The sequence below is a fragment of the Drosophila willistoni genome, chromosome 3R (genome assembly GCF_018902025.1).
Source record: "Drosophila willistoni isolate 14030-0811.24 chromosome 3R, UCI_dwil_1.1, whole genome shotgun sequence".
NCBI classification, from domain to species: domain Eukaryota; kingdom Metazoa; phylum Arthropoda; class Insecta; order Diptera; family Drosophilidae; genus Drosophila; species Drosophila willistoni.
In genome coordinates this window covers 21,705,194-21,725,000 of record NC_061086.1, presented here as the reverse complement: position 1 = coordinate 21,725,000, position 19,807 = coordinate 21,705,194, and the positions used below count along the sequence as shown (strand labels likewise).

General features: G+C 34.6%; 4 protein-coding genes across 5 annotated transcripts; 2 read left to right on the top strand and 2 right to left on the bottom strand.

The window, feature by feature from the left end:
- Positions 1–321: 321 nt before the first annotated feature.
- LOC111519212 lies at positions 322–1,122 on the bottom strand. The gene is made up of 3 exons (XM_047013547.1): positions 745–1,122; positions 558–680; positions 322–494 (listed from the first exon to the last, which is right to left on the bottom strand). Exons 1-3 carry the CDS (start codon positions 1,011–1,013, stop codon positions 359–361), a joined length of 528 nt encoding a protein of 175 aa, XP_046869503.1. The 5' UTR covers positions 1,014–1,122; the 3' UTR covers positions 322–358.
- Positions 1,123–1,297: 175 nt separating this feature from the next.
- Positions 1,298–2,170, top strand: LOC26529771. Its single transcript, XM_015177507.3, has 3 exons — positions 1,298–1,678; positions 1,740–1,862; positions 1,940–2,170. The coding sequence occupies exons 1-3, from the start codon at positions 1,341–1,343 to the stop codon at positions 2,073–2,075; spliced, it is 597 nt and encodes a 198-aa protein (XP_015032993.3). The 5' UTR covers positions 1,298–1,340; the 3' UTR covers positions 2,076–2,170.
- A 198-nt stretch (positions 2,171–2,368) lies between these two features.
- LOC6647800 (serine protease 7) lies at positions 2,369–4,830 on the top strand. The gene is made up of 5 exons (XM_002070340.4): positions 2,369–2,560; positions 3,492–3,863; positions 3,935–4,043; positions 4,115–4,401; positions 4,460–4,830. The coding sequence occupies exons 1-5, from the start codon at positions 2,479–2,481 to the stop codon at positions 4,762–4,764; spliced, it is 1,155 nt and encodes a 384-aa protein (XP_002070376.1). The 5' UTR covers positions 2,369–2,478; the 3' UTR covers positions 4,765–4,830.
- A 3,055-nt stretch (positions 4,831–7,885) lies between these two features.
- Positions 7,886–12,430, bottom strand: LOC26530099. 2 transcript variants are annotated; one of them, XM_047009396.1, is made up of 3 exons: positions 11,998–12,430; positions 11,812–11,934; positions 7,886–8,120 (listed from the first exon to the last, which is right to left on the bottom strand). In XM_047009396.1, the coding sequence occupies exons 1-3, from the start codon at positions 12,405–12,407 to the stop codon at positions 8,111–8,113; spliced, it is 543 nt and encodes a 180-aa protein (XP_046865352.1). In that variant the 5' UTR covers positions 12,408–12,430; the 3' UTR covers positions 7,886–8,110. The 2 variants fall into 2 exon arrangements, with proteins under 2 accessions (XP_046865352.1, XP_015033009.2); XM_015177523.3 differs by lacking the exon at positions 7,886–8,120 and adding an exon at positions 11,572–11,758.
- Positions 12,431–19,807: the final 7,377 nt, after the last annotated feature.

Sequence of the window (19,807 nt, the reverse complement as noted above, 5' to 3'; positions counted from 1 at the left end):
CAGGCAAAGGAAAAACAAGTTTCGCAAAAGTTTCACTCCACTCCTTTGCCTTTTCTTTTTCTTTGTGGCTTTTTTTTTCGTATAAAGCAACATACGAAAGCTGGAAGAGAAGTTTGAGATATATGAAAAAAACAAACTAAGTGTGAAAAGCATCGAAATCCCAGCTCATAATTATAATATTAATAATTGGAATTTTTTTAATGAGTTGCTCAGATTAATGCTTATTGAATATTATCAAATGATTTTAAGGATTCCACAAGGTTTTAACTGTGTGAAAACCTGACTTAAGACTGATAAGAGGCAAATAAATAAAACAGAATGTTCTTAGCAAAATATACAATTTATATTTGGATTCGATTCAAACATAATCAGTATTCATAATCTTTGTAAAACGTTTCTGCTCTTTATCAGAAAGTTTAAAAAATGTTTCACTTGTTTGCTTCAATTCGGTTAAATTATGATAAGGGGGCCACCAAGATGTATAAGAGGTCCATCTAAAGTTCCAAAATAAATTTGATTATCTATTTTATACATAGAATAGAAAGTTATTGACTTACCTAACTAAAGCAGCTGCATCGCTGGCTGTCTCTGAATACTTTATAAGGTTTTTAATTTCACGATGAATTTGTGCATTATAAACTTTTCGAGCTTTTTTATAGCGTGCATCACACAACACATTACTAAATGATGTTAAAGATAATTGATAAATCACTTAAGAACTTAGTGGCCTAGTTATTTACTTACTAGCTAACTTTGAACTGTGCGAAACTTGGATTGCCCGAAGGCAAGCGTTCGAAATGCTTGGGTTCTTTTTGTTGATATTTATAATCTTCAATGGATGATATCAATGCACCTTCTTGTTCTGTTACATATTTTGGCGAATCGAAAATAATCGAAAAGCCTTTATGTGTCTTTCGTGTTTCGCCCTTCTCATTATCATCTTGTAGAGTAAAACGTGAGGATATTCTTCTTAAAGAGTATTGTGGTAAGAGTTGAAATGTTCCCCCCTCCATTTCTATATAATTGTATATAATAGTATATTATTATGTATTATTAGGGAAATGTTTCCAATAGTGTTTGACTTAGAAAGTCAATGCTTCTGCCATTGCTAAACATGATATCGGTAGTATAAAACAGTTTCCCAGCAAATGATCATAGCAAGCCTTTTAAATATAGAAATATTGATACCCAGAATGTTTTCAAAGAGGCTTTTCATTATATACACACACAAACACCAAAACCAACTAAACCAAAATAATAAAAATAGAAAAAAAAAGTAAAAAAAAAAAAAAAAAAATATAAAAAATATAATAAAATATTTAAACGCGTAATAACTTACGATGTCGAACTCTGTGAAAATGGAATTTCATAAATCTCTATTAGGTTTTGATCTAATAGCTCCCTTGATTCCGACTAAAACAAGCGTAATGCGAAATTCGCGCTTCTCGCTTAAGAACATTAATCGTAAAAGTCGAATGATAGAGAGATATACATTGACTGGAATATATACTGAACCATATTCGAAAATGCATACCCGCCATATAACGGATAAGGCTTACATGCAAGAAAATTTCGAGCTAAGGTCTTCACTTGATTCTATTGGACCAAAATATATCTGTCATGATTCATTGATTAGTTCATCGAGATGTGCCAGCTATTCCGGGTTTCATATACCTCTGTAAGTGTCAAAAAGTTATTAATTAAGAGTTTTTGCTTTTTTAAAACTTTTTGGTTTGCAGACGCATGCGTTGCCTTGCCAATTATATACAAGCTGGTCGCAAGTATGAGGAACAATTCCAAAAAGAGATCAAAAATCTGATTGATAATCAAACATCTGCTCTAGAGGCATGCCAATTTGTTAGGTAGGTTGTACTGAAATTTCTTAATATTTCTGTTTTTAAAAAATATATACCCCTTTCGGTGTTCCTTTTCATTATAGAATGATGAGCTATACAACGCTTTGGCCACCATTGCATAATGCCAAAGAATTGGCTTCGACTAGTAAGAAATTTTTCCAATTGGACAAAAAGGAAAAACAGCGTTTACAAAAAGTTATGACAACCGATTATACGTGATCTTTCTAATCGATAACTTTATAAAATTTATTAATGAAAATCTGCGAAAACGAGGATTGGAATTATATAAAGTTTATAAACCACTAAAATCTAAAGCTATGTCTTTTCAATTATCACAGAAGCTTTAAATGAGAAAAAGCTTTAATCAACACACATTCGATCTCTCTCTCTCTCGACAACCGGCTTTAGATCGGCTCTCTGCTTAAACAAGTTCAGAGTATGATTACCGTTTTAGTATAAAAGATCTCTCCCATTGCTTCCCACGCTCAGTTGTTAAGCGTCGAAGTCTCATACACTACAGGCAGTTTGGGTTACTCCGGCTCAAAACAATTTGTAGTTTACATTCAGGAAAAAAAAAAAAAAAATCTTGTACGTTTCGGTGGGAAATAACCAGCAGACAAACATGAAGTCAACGCAATTGCGACTGGGGTTTATTTGCATCTATTTGTTGCAGCACCTTAACGTTCTGGTTTACGCACTGCAAAGTAAGTACTTCACTTTTCCTAATCATTGTGATTCATTTGACGGTGAACTTGACTCGATGACATTGTTTGACCGGTTATCAGTGCGAACGACGACGTCATTGAACGTTGGAGAGATTGATGAACCAATTACAATGGTTTACTCACTTGAAAGTGTGTCTTAAATAACAATTGAATGATTTAAACAAAATAAATTCTCTCAATTTAATTGTGTAGTATTCAATCAAAGTGGATGATCATTTCACATTTCATTCACATTTATTAATTAAAAATCAATAAAGGTAATGCCAAAAATATAATATATTTATACATTATCTACACACAAATATATGCAAATTCTAATTCGTAATATAATCCATAAAGCTTGGCATATATTGAGAGTACTCTAACTAAAAGATTGCGAAATTCTCTCCTTATCAAATTTTGTGACCTATTTTCACTTCAACCTAAATTCATATACAAAAGAAAAGAGAGGAAGGTCAGTCCTCTCTCTCAAGTAAAGTAATTATTATAATTCATGAATGAACTATCAAACTTACAAAGTCGTAATATACTTACCCCTGTGGCAAAGGAATCGCATTTAAGTCGTAAAAGTATTTCAATAATATCATAATTAACAGTTTATACCTATATAATTACAAATCAGTTTTCCAGTTTAAATCGTTTAAAGCAAATAGCCAATCAAGTCTAGTTTACTGTGACTCATATGCGAAGACAACTTGGCTGTTGAAACTGTTCACTTATATACTTGCTACTTATCAAATGAAACAAAGTTAAAAGTACTCAGCGGATCACCTAGATAAGATAATGCTTTGCAACATTCTAACTTTTTCGCAGGGGTCGGGAATTTTTTTTGTAAAATTATAATGGTAATGAGTTATTATAATTCCAATATGTTAATTGCATTGTTTTAATTTCTTTACACTTTGTATAGATTGCATTAATCCGAATCGAAATAACGGTAATTGCATTTCGATCTATGACTGCCCCAGCTTATTGCAAGTTGTGAGAAATGAAAATTTGAACGATCAGCAGCGAAATTTCTTAAGGGAATCGCAGTGTTACAATGGTGTAGGTCTTACGCCTTATGTTTGCTGTACAAGTGATATGAACTATGTGACAAATGTTGTTGCAACAACACCGCCAACAAGGCCAACACCCACTAATCTTAGTGCCATGACAGCGAGCAATTTGTTGCCTGTGCCGCCAAAATGTGGACCTGATTCTTTCTCTGATAAGATTTACAATGGCAACGACACGGCCATTGATGAGTTTAGCTGGATGGTTCTTCTGGAATATGTGAATTGTAAGTAGATATCAAAAGTCTATAGAACTTATCTGGGATCATTATTTGTTGTATGTGTTTTTTTTTTTTAGCCAGAGGACAAAAGCAGCTAAACTGTGGCGGAAGTTTGATTAACAATCGCTATGTCCTAACCGCAGCGCATTGCGTTGTAGGGCAAATTGAGATTTCAGTGGGTCGTCTGTAGGTATCCAGATCTTTGTCTAATCCAACAAACATTCCTCATTTCACATATATCGTTTGTTATTCATCAGAACTACTGTTCGTGTGGGCGAGTATGATACGAGTAAGGATATCGATTGTGTGCGAGGTGTTTGCAATCCAGCAATCACAGAAGTGGGAGTTGAACAGGCAATCCCTCATCCCCAGTATGATGACAAGAGCAAGAATCGTCATCACGATATAGCCTTATTGCGTCTAAGTGAACCAGTGGTTCTAAATGAGTATGTCCAGCCTGTTTGCTTGCCTTTGGCCAGCACACGTCAAGCAATCTCAACTGGGGACCCTCTCGTTGTAAGCGGCTGGGGACGTACACTGCAAGGTAAGTCGATTCTCTAAGAGGTAAACGACCATCTGACAATATGCAATCTGTTTCTTAGCCAGGACAAGTGCGATTAAGCAGCGGCTTACTCTGGCCGTGGCTGATCATCAAAATTGTGCCGACATGTTTGCCAGCCGACGAGTGAATCTCATCGAGTCACAGCTTTGCCTTGGTGGCCAATTCTCCTATGATAGTTGCGATGGTGATTCCGGTGGACCATTAATGCGTCAAGCCTACCAGAAGGCCTGGTATCAGGAGGGCGTGGTCTCATTTGGTAATCGTTGTGGGCTGCAGGGTTGGCCGGGAGTTTATACACGCGTTGCGGACTACATGGATTGGATTCAAGGCACAATACAGCCGTAGTGAGCGCAGGAGTACGTTTGTTTCTTTTGTTCAAATTAAGTTTTAATTAAAGTAAAGTCAAGTCAAGCCAAGTCAAGTCGCATGGGATGGGTGGAAGGAGTGTTGTGAGTGTGAGTACTATGTTTTTTGGCGCTTTTTAATTAACTTTGCATTGAATGCGATTTTATCATCAGCAGCTGCTGCTGCAACGCAGCATTTACGTAATGCGCTTTGCGGTAATTAAAATGCTTCGTCCTGTACCCAGTTCATTTGGCAAGTCATTTTCAGAGCAGAGGATGGTGCCTGAGGCACCTTCTTAGCACTTTCAAACAATATTCTATGCAATTTGGCAATGAATTTCCCTTTTATGCAGACTTAAATTGTTTGCTGGCTCCATCATCATGGGGTTGCCATACACAACAAAATTTTCAGACAATGGTCCGGCTCTGGCTCATTATTTGCGTGAAGAAAGGTTAATGATGGCCGCAAGGGCATTAAGTACTGGCCATTATAATAATCAAGATTATATCGTATGAAATTGCTGCAAATAAATGCAGATGATTTGCAATGAACTAAACTGAGCTTACCAAATGTTATGCTTTTCTCATCAATCGTTAATAAGGATTATATATTCCTAAAATATAATCCTCTTTGTTTAGATAGAATGTTTTTTCGGTCCTACATTAGATAACTTTACTGAAAGCTTAACTAAATGTTGAATACTTCTCTTAATGACTAACTAGAACTTAGTCAAGGTCTATGTATTTTTTTTTGCCAAAAAAAACTTTAGCAAGTTCTACCTTTTACTTCCTTTCTCTCGCTCTCTTTTTCTCTTTCTAAATCTTTCACTAAACATGTGTGGCCAAGAAGAAAGTGGGAAAAGAAAACATTTTACTAAATGCTTTGAAGTGAAAAACTTGTAATTCAATTTTGGCCAAACTTTAGCCAAAATGCAAGCCAAATGTAATTAACACGCACACGGACAGTCCCACAGACACATAGACACAAACACAAACGGACATACATATATTTCGCAAAGTATGAGGATGAGGATTGCAATGGAGTGGCAAAAACGATTCGCACACCTGCCAGGCAAAACCAACGCCCGTCAATTGGCCTAAAGTGGCCGTCCAGACTACTGCAGATTCGCACCCATAATGCCTGGTGCCAAGCAGCCTATGCCGTTCCCCTTTTCGTCCCTCTCTCTCTCTCTCTCATTCTCTCTTTGCGTGTGTAAAGGGGCGTAACCGAAGGCTTGGTTAGGCTGTAGCCAGCATGACGTTTTTTGTGTGTGGGGTGCCCGGATCAGGCAGGAACCTCCCCTTCCCGTCACTTACAGGCTTAATTGAGTTGTGTTGCCAACATTTAAAATAGCCAGCAGCGTTAACGATTCAGGGCTGAATTGCTTGACCTATGTATACCAAAATACCATGGATAAAAACAACAACAATTTGACGCCAAAGAAAAACAACCAAATTAAAATGTGTATGCAAATTGAAAAAGTTTTAGAAAAAAGTATTCAAAAAACCATTATAACGCCATTTAAATATTTCTTAATTAATTTTTCTTCTTTTTTTTTTTTTTGAACAATAAGTGGAGTCTTTTTTCGGTCTTTATAACTGAAACACCATTAGGTAAAGCTTGTGAAAAGGTCAACTAAGTATTTGCTCTCATTTCCTGATTATGCTGCAGAAGTTCGCCAAAGTTCCACAGTGCCAACATGATAAATTTACTAAAAACAGAAAATGAAGGGAATATAACTTCCCATTCCATCGACAACTGCATAGAAAATTGGATTAAATGCAACGAGTTGGCCTGGCCTACCCCAGTACCCAAAAGCCAAAAAACCTTTCCAACCGAAATGCAAATGTCTGGCAAATTTAAGTTTAAGTGACCGACAAAAAGTGAAAACCCAAACGAATATTTAACTTTATATGCATACAGAAGCAAGTTGTTGCACATAGGAGAGTACATACATACATTCAGATACTTACATATACACATAGGTATACAGGGATTGCGGAAACTGTCGCATAAATCTAATCCATTTTGCTAGAACATTGAGCAAAAAAAAATTTATCACAAGCTAAACAGAAAACTAGAGGAAAAAACGTAACTAAAAGTCGGCACTTTCTGATTGATGAATTGGGCAAACATTACCCATACGCCATGCGGGACAACAAAAAGGAGATACAAAAAAAAAAAGAACAACAATTCTGCAATAATTTCATTTAACATGCATGGCAAAAATGTTGCAAAAAAGCAAAAAAAAAAAAAAAAAAGGGAATAGAAAGGAGTTATACCAATGCCAAAACCATGGTATAACCGATTTTTGGTTAAATTTATGACTTTGGCCTGAATAAAGTTCGGTCTGGTGGCCCGTCAAAATGCCAAAGTAAATTTTGCAGCAATTTTCAGTTTGGTTTGCACCGCTGAACGGCCATAACGAAAATTTGATTTCATCCATGCTATTGCATTCATATTCAATTCAGTTCAAAAAGTGTGTGTATATCGATGATCATGATATTTGCGAATAAAGATACGAAAATTTAGGATTTTTAATGATTTTAGTTTACTCTTTTTTGGTTTCTATAGTGCACATTTGATTACGGCTTCAGGCCATTCCCACTGAACTTGGTTGATGTTGACTCTGGTGCTGGTACTGGCTCTGGGGTCTAATGCGATTTTCAGCTTCCATCCATTGCCATTTTGCTGATTGCTGGCCAACAAGGCCACATCATTTGCCGTTTTCAGCACAAAAGTGACCTTATTTACTTAGCATTTGATTTGCATTTTATGCATTTCTGCCAATTGCCTATGTAATTGAATTTTACACTTGCTGATTATGTGTGTGTGTGTGTATGAGTGAGTGTGAGTGGGTATAGATGATTGTGTGCATTTGTTTGACATTATTAAAGATAAGAACTGCGGTGCCACATAATTTCAAATGCCTACCACACTTTTGATTTCATTTCGGAAATTGAATTCAACTAGGTTAGAAATTTAAAGAGAGAAAAGTTATTTTATCAAAGAAAAGTTAATTTTTTAACAAATTTTTAAATTAGATAAATTTTAACAATATAAAGCAGAGTTAAGCTGTATCCAAAAATAAATGATTTCTAATTTGCATTACCTTGAAATTTGTTTTCCATCAAAAACTTGGAATGCCTTCTCATGCAAGTTAAAATATATAACACTCAGGTACAAAAATGATGATGAGGCAATATTTAGGAAATTTATTTTCTGCATACGCACAGCATAAAAAGTATCTTTGCCCCGGAAGATGAATCGAGACCCATTCAGATGATTGAGTGTTTGTTAATAAATTTGTTGCCTGCTTTTCCGGGTTGGGTGGATGCCATGAATTTCACTTTTGTCTGCAAATGAAAAGTTTTTGGTCAGGGGAAAAAAAAAACGAAACAGAGGCAAAAAAGAAACAAAAATATACGGAAAAACAAGAACAAGCAAACAAAATGACCAACGGGCCGCAGCAATGGCTTGTAAAGGGAGCGACAATATAATTTAAATTTATTTAACAACCAACTTGTTAAAATCGTAAAGCAAGTTGCAGTAGCAACTGAGCAACAACAACAACAACACCATTAAGTAGCTCATTAAATTTCCTTAACCAACACACAAACAAGCCACTGGCAAACCAAACTGACTTCGTTTCATTTTTATTTTGTGTGTAAGTAGGAAATATTATAGTAGAAAAACGGCGCCAAAAGAAAACGACTGCCAAACGGAAATGGTCTGTGCAGGGCGGCCAACCAACCAAGTGAGTGAGTGAGTATGCGAATAAATGTGCGCGAAGTGGAGGAGTAAGTGTAGGAGGTGTGGTGGAGAAGGTCGCAAAGCGAGCGAGCTGTAAAAATCTCGTAAGTGTATTTTTATTGCGTATAAAATGCATTTTGCAATGCCACATACCAGCACAAACATGGACCCAAGAACAAACTCAAGTGGTGAGCGGAAGTTACGACCAAACGGACCACGACCACAGCCACAAGGAACTTACCCACACATAATCGCAGACACACACACAGAGAGAGAAAGAGCGAGAGAAAGAGAGCGACACAGAAGAAGAGTTTGCAAAAAGCAAAAAAAAATGTTGATGATCAAAATTATGGACTGTTGAATTGGTAACCATTATAAGTACAAAATAGAAATACTCTATAGAAAGAATTTAACAAAATAAATTGAAGTATAAAAACTAATTACTTTTGGAGTCGAAACTTTTGAATTTTGTGATTCAGAGCAACATGAATTCCAATTAAATTTGCTCTTTTGGCAGTGGAATAAAAAGTTATTGGCAATTCATTTCAAAAATTTTCCACATTAATTCATTAATATTCGTTGTTATTTATTCACTAGAATATCCTTCGTTGACAACCAGAAAATCAATTATAAAAAGCATAAACATTCGCATGCTGTTTGTGTTTAAAACAAGAATATAGTCACATTAACTCACAAATTTGGCCTTTGTTATTTTCGCATGCAATTTTAAATCTAAACGAATCGAAAATTGGTCTTAGACCAATACGTGTCTAAGTTGAATGTAAGCCCGCCAAACAAAATGGTTTCTGCATCCATGAAGTAATTAAAAACTGTACCCTTTGGCTATATCCATTAAGACTACAATATTTCATATTTAAACTCAGTATCTAGAAAGGTACATACATAAGTATCAATTACCTTGCTCTTTGATTACAACAATCTTGACTTGAATGGTTCAACACATTTCAGTTGAGTAGTCATTGAATATCTATTGCAAAATCAATATGGGAGTCTTATTGCCCTTTTGGGTCTAGAGTATAAACACACACAGAAATATATTCAATACATTTAAATAGGGTGAATTGGCAGCAATGATTGCTCATGATTGCCATTTGGTTGTTAAATATGTATGTAGCACAAGCTAAACAACATTTACCAACTCAAACGGTAAACACTCACTTTATACCAAGTGAAATCAGTGTAAAATTGACTACAGAACTGAATAGAGATATAGGGTAAATAAATGACTAGTGCATTCCATTTAGATTTATTAGCACAAAATGCAATGGTATTTAATGTATGCTCAAGAAATGTATGTGGTTACCTTTTGCCATGAGTGCCAACATTGCGTATGAGTAATATGGAAAGAGTTAAATATGAAAAGTAAAGAGATTGCCTGTCCAGTCTAAAATGATTTCCTGTCACTGTAAATGAAATTCAGTGGAAATGCTTATGGCAACATGTGCTCTAGTCAGCAGCTCAGTAAAAGAGATATATTTTATGAAACGGTTTCAAAAAACGCAGTGAAGGCAAACCCAGACACGCACACACACTCATGGACACACCTGAATATGCCGGAAATTGGCGCACACCTTGCAGTCATGCAGTAACAACCATTTTTTTTTTGTTTGCCTTAATTTGAACATTTTTTTTTTCTCTTTTATTATAAGCTTTATAAAACCGGTGAATGACCAGGGGCTGGACTGTGTTTGGTTGTTTAAAAACAACAACAACACAAAAAAAAGGAAACTGAGAAATGGCTGACCATGCGGAAATTATAATTTATTGCTCAAAGTTGCAGAGATGCCAGTGGAGAAGATTTTTGTAATGTTTATTCGTATTAAATTTCAAAGCTTTAATTAAATCAAATGAGCAGAGTGGGTGAAAAGTAATATCAGAACATTAAGAATATAAATAATATCCTAAACTAGCGCACGTTTTTAGGTAATGCATCCTTTTCACTGTCAATCAAAAAGTTTGGTAAGCAAATATGTTAGAACTAACATCCCATGTCTCAAATAATTTTTAGCCCAGTTTCACTTTCAAATAGAGAGTTCTAAAAATGCATAAACAGAGCCGTAAAAACATTCGAATTTCATGAAATTCCATTGGTCTAATTTGTCAGAAAATGTTTATTTTTATTCAAATTTAACATCTATTTACATAGAAAGAAAAACATGAAAAGTATGAAATTGGTTGAACATTCAGTTTGAAAGCAACGTTTTCACTATGTAGCAGTTCAATTTTTGAAAATAAATACTACAGATTAGTTCAATTTGAATAGCAAAATAGTTGAAATTTATTCCATTTGATTTACTTTTAATTCTTTTCAAAAAATACCTTGTTACAAACAGATAAAAAAAAAATTATTGCTTAAAATAAATAAGAGAAAAAAAAGTATTCAGAGTGTGTGAAATGAATATATCAAATCAATGTTTGCCTGTGGTTATGCATACATACATACAAATACACATTTTTTTTTGTAAATTTCTTTTGTTAGTAGTATTTATTACGTGTCCTAGATTATATTTGAGCAGCGACACTGATTCAATTTGAAATTTCGCCTTGACTCCTGTGGTTTTTTTTCTTTTTGTATTCATTGAATTCGTTATGAATAAAGGATCAACTTGTGTGCCTGAAGTTATTTACTGTAAACTAATAAATTTAATTTTAATGAATTTGGACAAAAGAAGAATTCAAACTGCAGGCCAGCATTGGCAATGAACAATTTCACAAATACTGACTCTTTCCACGTTTTTTCAACTGCTTTGCTAAAGGCAAACAAATACAAGATAAAATCCAGTATACTGTTTGACAAATGACAAACTTCCTTTTAACAACAGAGCTAACAAAATAAATGAAACTAACAAAACAAATATGACAAATATTTTCACACATTTAAACAAAGTTCTATTGGCATTTTTTTTTTTTTTTGTATTGTTTTTTTTTCTTGCTTATGCCAACGATAATATATAAATAAAATGTTTAATAATTGAATGTGATTTAAGTGAAAATTTAATTTCATTTAGCCACTGAAAGAGAGGATTATAATAATTTATTTGTTCAATTTTTTATTTTATTTTGTTTGTTGATTGGTTAGCGACCTAAACTTATATTGGTTTTCATTAAATAATTTAAACGTTTCTTTTGTTTGCTTGTCAATTGAAAGAAATTTCTATAAAAATAATCTATTTCGGCTTTTGTATGCAAAGGTGGCCAAAGTGTTGTATAGCTGAAGAAGCTGTAGATAAAAAAATTATTTAAAGCTATATTAAAATGTAACTTTTAATTTACCTTCTTGTGAAATATTGTTCACAAACAGTGCGTTTGCTATTAATATAGCTTTCCAATTCAAACTTCAATTGATTATCATATTTCTCTTTAGCCTCGAGATATCTTACATAGCAATTCAAGTCACTAAATGAAATAGAAATGTTTAATTAAGAAAACAAATTTTGCTTATTTCGTAGCGAAACTTACTATTGGAAATTTAAAATATTATAGCTAGGATGAGTGCTAATGTCTGCAGCGTCCTGATTTCGCTTAGGTCCTAGCACCCAAGTCTCCTTGTCTATGTTAGCGGTTGCTTGATAAAACGGTGTCCGGACACTCTGACCAAAGGAACTTGGACGCAGTTTAGACAAACGTTTTTCCACAATTTTCCGAAGTTTTGTCAGTGATTTTTGAGCTGCGGGACTTAAACGACTAATTGGAACTTTAGCTCCTCGCAGCTTTTGGGAAGCTGTACGTTTATAGGCTACGTCCCTTAAAATGTCATATTCTAATTGACTTTTTACACTGTTTTTGCTATTATTTGAACCAACGAAAGACATTTTTGATTTTGAGTAATTCGATGTTAATAAAGATTTCTGAGATGAATAAAGAAACATGCACAGTTTACTGGGTTTTTTTTTCAGAAATGTCCACTGAAATTTTCAGAATTATGCGTTCTGTTCTCAATTCGTTTAACGTTATGGAAAAGTTATCAGGTGCCAGTTACATATTACAATTTGACATATCCATTCGCATATCTCTACAAAAGGATAACAATTCAAAGAATCGTTCATTAAATTTTTAATTAAACAATCAGGCTCAGCAATTAACAATAAAAACATGCATGCGTGTAATAATATCAGAAATGCAAAGGACTCAAATTGGGGCGATTTGAAATACGACTTTTGGTATACCCTTCATATTCTCGATGGTAATTCAGATTCTGGCCTATATATAGAGTATAAAGACTGCCATCAAATGCCATATTAATACGGTTATTTAATTTCACTTTCATTTGATATCCTGACCACAAAATATAAGCAAAATCTGTGAAACAAAAAGGAAATATTGCATCTGACAGAACTCGATGAATGTTTGCCCGGCAAATGTAGTGTCTATTAAGCGAGCATTTAACTCAAAGCCGTGGCACGTGTGCCATGAAAATAAACGACCACATTATGAGAAAGAACACATACATACATACGTTCTTACTACTTTTTCAGCCACAAACATAACCATTAATGATGTGTTATACACTTTGATATAGATACATGTGTATCTTTGTATCTATATGTGTGTGTTTGTGTGTACCTTATGGCAGAGTCAAGATGCTACTATAGTTCTTGTCTAGACAAACCTTGAACTTTCCCATGAATTGAACTCTAATTGCACATAACAAATGGCATACATTAGGGTCAATGTTCAGACATAGGAAAACTGCTTAATGGAAATGCAATGAACTATTTATGAAGAGAAAATACAACATACACACCATGTTGGGAGAAACAGAAAAGCCCTTTCCCAGAAAAAAGCATGTAACCTGGGCCAAGATAAACCATTCCAATATATTTGTCCAGGTTACATAGACTAAAGTCCAGTTTGCCAACAATTGCCATAGTGATTGGGTGTAGCAAACAAATGTTTTGTTTATTCTGCCACTCCCCATAGAACTGACCAGTAGCTGACCAGGCAGCAGGCCCTTCCTTCAATAAAGCAGACTTTATTAGGCTCTCTTGCAAAACTTACCTGCTGTTCAGCAAAAACAAAATTCAAATACATTATTCCTATAATTACTTCAAGCTGTCAGTTAACTGATATCGTTTCCAACAAATTCAGGAATGAAAAATTGTCCATTTACCTACTGTAAATCTTTTCAATTTTATTGCTTACTCTTCTGTGTAAGCTCTGGAGTGTCAAAAGTTTTAACGAATTCCTATTTGCATTCTACTCAACGTTTATTTAATGCTATACATTGAAGTTTGTCTTTAATTCCTGTTATAAAAACCAAACTTTGTTAAACATTTACCTTTGTAATAAAATGCTCGTGAAAATGACAAATGTCAACTGCTATGCTGTGTTACTGTGGCATTTGGTGACCAAAATCCATTTTATTACACCATGTTAAGTCCGTAGCCAATGGTTTTGGGGCCTTAATTAGGACATCAGACACGTACAAAGTATTAAGTGGGCAGTCAAATCCCAGACAGAGCAAACATAGTTAGACAGGAACTACCACTAAATGCGTCTAATTTGACAAATCAAATTGGTCTGGGTAAACATCAGAAAAAGCTAACTTTTGTTGGTTTTTTAGTTGATTTTTTTATAGGCTGAAGTTGATGACACATGAACCATATAATTTAATGAAATATCAGTGAAGATTTCTTCTTAACATATTGAAAGCCAAATCAATAAAAAATTACACTCATTATTGGCAAATAGTTGCGTTAAAAGGTTGTAAATTATAAATGTGTAAAAAAAAGATTAAATAACAAAAAACGCTACTGAACAGCTGTAATATCTATAATAACCATTGAAATATTATTTTTTTTTTTATTGGAATTAAAATGTAAATTGTGTGCAAAATTAATGCAACCATGTTAAAGAAATTCCTGGCAAAAATAATTCCAAATTAATATTGACAAAAAATATTTAAATTTACAATTTAAATATGCAACGAACTCTGCAACAGCAGCTTAAATGAAATCACTCAAAACTTTTCTATAACTCTGTGGCCATACTTTGCTAACACACATAACAAACTCACTTGACCCATTGGGGTCTTTTACTTCGACAAGAATATTTCATTTTGTCACAAATCTGTCACACAGACACAACTTTCACTTAAAATTCTTGTCCCAAAGATAATCTCTCAACCGAAACTTGAAAGATTTTCTCATGGCCCCATTGTCTTGGGCAAGTTTTAATTTATTTGATAAGTTTTTTGTTTTTCATACTCTTATGTTAAATTGTTCACCTTAGCACACATATGTACAAACATCAGCAGGACAGCAGTCATTTAAAGGACTTTGTTGTAGTTTTTGCAAGCAATTAATTTCAACTATAGCTGCCATCATTCATGTCAAAGCCAACATACTCGGAAAACATTCGTAAGTCTTTTTTGTGTTTTTAATAAAATGAAGACATAACTGGAACTAAACTCAAGCATATGTTACACACTGAGAACTTGTCAAACGAACTTTGAGGAATGAAAAACTTTAAATGCAAATTAATTTACATGAATGTCAGAAAGAAAAGTTGCACAATAACTGAAAGTTCTCATACAGAATTTCACCAAGAAAGTGTTGTAGTTTTCTTTTTATTTGTGCCACAATTGTAAAATTATTTTAAATACATAATATACTGAATAGTCTCTGTAAAGGTTGCCTGCTTATTCTTATTCTAGATATAAAACACTTCCTCTAATTACCATCTAAAGAAGTTTTGTGTAGCATATTTTTTTGGGCAATTGCTAAACGAAAAGCGAATTCAAAGTATAATAATTGGCAAAGCTGTTAATAATTTAGCAATTCTATTGTTAATACTAATTAGGTATTCTGATACTATTTAAAATACGCCTTGAAAATTAATATTTATAGCTTTTTAAAATTCCATTATTTAAATTTGCTTAGAAGCGCTGAAACGGTAGAGAAATTGATTGTAAGAGCATCCTTTTGGGGCATTCCATTGGATAATTCAATTTGAGTTGTAAGCAAATTTTACACAAATTAAATGCGCAAAGTTTTCCAATTGACATACACATGCACACACAACTACAGAAACACACACGTAGGTAGAGAGTGGGACAGAGACAGAGAGTGCAATAAATTTCGAAAAAGTGTTTATGTAAACGACTTTGAATTGTGCTCATCGCGTCATCCGTATCCATCCTCGTCTGGCTGCACTCTGTCACCAGGCAAGCGTAACACAAAACCAAATTCTTCCCTTTGCTAGGCTTTTTTATATACCTAAATACATATATTCCTACATTTTTTTCATTCAACGCCTGTGATAATAAATCTTGCGCTCGAAACAAATCACAGCAATTCCATTATACACATTTAATGATGTTGGGAGTTTTGTACATGAATGAATGGGTAGTGGTTGCTGCTGGAAAATCTAAATCCAAAGTAAACGAGCCAGAGACAATTACTTGCAGCCCGCGAGCAATTTGTAAGGCTTTTTGCCCTCCCATAGCCCCCATTTCCCTCTTTTTCGCCCTCTTTTATTCAAGGTCTTACTAGTTCTATTGTGAATTCCAGAGATTGCAACGTGGTAGTTCGGTGGACCAAAGTTGTTTAATATAATCACAAGAAATGGCCAAAAGGAGGAAACCTTGCAAAAGTTTCTTGCAGCTTTGCAGCTTGGCACCAATTGCTGTATTTTTTTAATTAGCAAAATTTTCTTTATACCATTGACAGTAAAATGGAGATAGATGGCCACATAGTTCGTTAAAAAAGAGACAGAGAGATGGAGTGGCAGAGAGGCATGAGCTAAGTCTTCCATTAATTAGTGCAGCAGCCACAAAATTTATTCAGATACTACACATATTTTTGTACAGAGACTCAACCAGTCAACCAAGGCACACATATGGGCACTAAACTTTTGCCACCTGCATACCATCATTATCATCTTCTTTTTTTTTATCATCATCATCATCACTGTCGTCTGTGCATTTGATTTTCCCATAAATCTGCCACGGCATCTGAGGAAAAATACAGACCGCTGAAAAAGAGACCAGAAAGACTTGCCAAAGTTTGTATACTCTACTCTAACTTAGCTTGGCATCATATTTGATAAAACTTGTGAAAATACTCTTACTTATACATAGTTAATTAATTAATCGCAAAATCGTCAAACTCAATTCATAAAGACCTTACTATATCTTTTATAAAACAATCAATTCCGAATTCGTTAGGAAAACTTAAAAGAAACTATAAATTAAATTATTCAAATAGATTCGAAGCTAATATAAAGAACTATAAAATAAGAATCTATAGGTAATATATAATAGTTATATCTGTAGTGGTTGATACATATGTATGTATGACAAATTTGCCTGTTGTTCATCTAAATTTCTTCTTCTTCTTAATGTAGTCTGCTTTGAAACCTTTTGAGTCTACTTTATCTCTATCCGAGCTCATCGTAATTCATTCATCTATACTTTGGTAGTTTGAAAACTTTTTTACCCGCTAAGCATCTTATATTTTTTAAAGGGTATAACAAAAATGCTCAGAGTTATTGAATATTTTTTGTTGCCAGTGGCGTATTCGTTTTCCTCTTCGTCACCTCTGTTATTAGCTTTGACAGTGACAGTGCATTGCACTCTAGCCAAATGTGTTTGTGTTAACGTTTGTAGTAAATTAGAAGATGGAACTCGGCAGCGACTAATATTTTCTTTGCATCGTTCACATCATAAGCAGAGGCAGCAAATTCTCTTTAAATTAACAATTTAAGAATTTCGCTGAAAATTGTGTTTATTATACCCCTTACTTTTTAACGAGTGTAGTAAAAGTTATAAGTACATAAACTTACTTTAGAAGCATTGTTTTGTAACAAGTATTTTGTCATTCTTTTCATTTTGTTGTTTTAATTTTTTAGTTTTCACTTTCTTGTTGCTTGATACTACCAAAGCAAAATTAGAAAGAACATTTAAAAAAGAGTGGCAAAGTAAAACAGAAAATTACTTTGACAAAGTATTGGAGAAAAACAAATAACAATAATGATAGAAAAGAAAGCGTGTGTATTAGTGTGTAAAAGCAAATATTTAAACAAAGCAAAAAAAAAACAAAAAAAAACAAACAAAAAACGAGACAGAATGAAAAATATGGATGGCTTCATTTGCCGCATGGAGTATTTCGAGTTTTCTATTTTCATCATATATCGAATCATAAAACTTTTCAAGTTTTGTCACCCATTGTGTTTAGTATTTGTCCGTGTCTGTGGATCAGTCTGGCTGTATGTGTGGCTGTGTGTGCGTGCCTGGTTGTATGCTATGCTTTTGCCATAACACAAATGGCTCGCTCACGTTGTTGCGTTGTTGACCGCATCACGGTTGAGAGCATAAAGCAATTACTGCGGCGTGCGTTGAATCCTTGTTACTTTCTTTCAGTTCTCCTTCTTAGTCCGGACTTGGACTCTACTTTGATTTATGAAATTTGGTCCCTGCCATGACACCATGCAACACTCTCATACATTTAAGCGAATCGAATGCACTTTCAATTCAGCCTGGGGCGTTGGCAGTACATTGACTTTTTGAAGGCAAGACATTGTTGTCACTGTCAAACTTTGTGTTCCTCTTTTGGGCTAGATACCTTAACTCAATTGAACAAAAACTCTATTGTAGAATAGTTTACTCCAGCAACTTTCGTTTGCTGGGTACATGGGTAAGAGTTTTGTTTTGGCGTTGACAAAAATAGGAACTTCAAGAGGGGGAAGCTGGCTTAAACATTTGCCAGTTGCAATTTTGCTTTTCTGATGGCAAAGAAGTTTTCGTGGTTAGTGGACATTGGGCGTGGCGGTGGGTGGAAACGTGTGACGAATTTTTACCATTAGCAAAGTTAAATAAACTTTTCTTTCATCGTGCTAAATACTTGGTTAATGATGCGATAATTAGGTTTACATTGTTTGTAAATACTTCATTTAGGTGTAAAAGTTGGAATTCTAGGAAAAATTTGCTCCAAACTCCTAAACTCGCTTAAAAATTAGCATTAATTGAACATTTTATATATGTATCCATTGATGTTAATCCCTTAGATACTTGCTGGCATTTATTTATTATCCCATTTATTTTTATTTCATTCCATATACCAATTTATTTATGTGTCAAGTGGTTTGGCAATTGATTTGCCTGATTTCGATTTAGGCTGATTTCATTCTAATGGATTATAGATACACTCATGCATAGATAAACATGTTAGAGTTAACAGTCTATTTCGAAAGGCATGGCATAGCCAGAGCTCCAGAGAAGAATTAGCATTTTTTTCATGCGAAGCCCAAACTAGGACAGTTCCAGTTGAGTCAACGACGCGGAGGGTGGCAACTTGTTTTTCTTTTTTTTTGTTTATCCGCCTGGTTTTGCACCTTCATGGCAAAAAGAGCTCTACACATTTTGTTTTGTGTTTTTTGTTGTTCAGTCTTACACAGCTTGTGTATTGCGGCTTTCACGGGTGCCAACTTCCGTTTTGCTAACCAACCGTTCCTCGCCCTTTCGTCCGTTTCCTTCTCGTTCCACCACCCACTCTTGCCGTTTCGGTAGTGTTGTTTTGCGGCCCCTGACAAACAGTCGCAAGTGAATTTTCTCTATAAACGAATTTTTAGCGGCTTTGACGTTGGCAATCTTGTGAGAAGGTCCTTTGGCGTATATCCTTGTTTTGTTTGGCATCGGCATGTTGAGTGCACATGCGAACAAGTGTATGTATGTATATGTGTGTGTGCATGTCAAGCAATGAAGATGATTGGGCACTTGTGATTAGTGGTTGGGTGGGTTGATGGAAAGTTGACTTTTCCTTCTTACACGTGAAGTGAATAAGTGGAAAAACAATATTCGATTAGGATTTACTGAATTTTGAAATGTCAGTTTTGAAATGGAAACCAGGAAAACAGAATAAAGTAATCCTGTTCGTGTTACCCAAGCGGACGAAATTCAATGCCCATTACCCGGTTGACTACATTCAATGCTAAAGGCGAATCCTAATGCTAATTTTGACTTCTGTTTCCACCTCTTAGATACACAACGGGTGCAGATAAATAACAAAACTGAAACTCAAAACTGCAAATGCAAATACAAACGATGTAAGCAGTAAGCACACAAAACAAGCGAACTTTAGACATGATACTTATGCATTTAGTGTATCCAGTTTAGCAGTCCGGCATGCCAAAACCAAATGCCAATTACCGCGAAAATGCCATTGAGTAAGCTATTTACACGCAGCGAGCCGAAAACAGACACCCAAACCCACTCAGATACAGCTAGGACCATAGACAGAGGCAAAGCTAAAGCCAAAAGCTTTCGAGGATT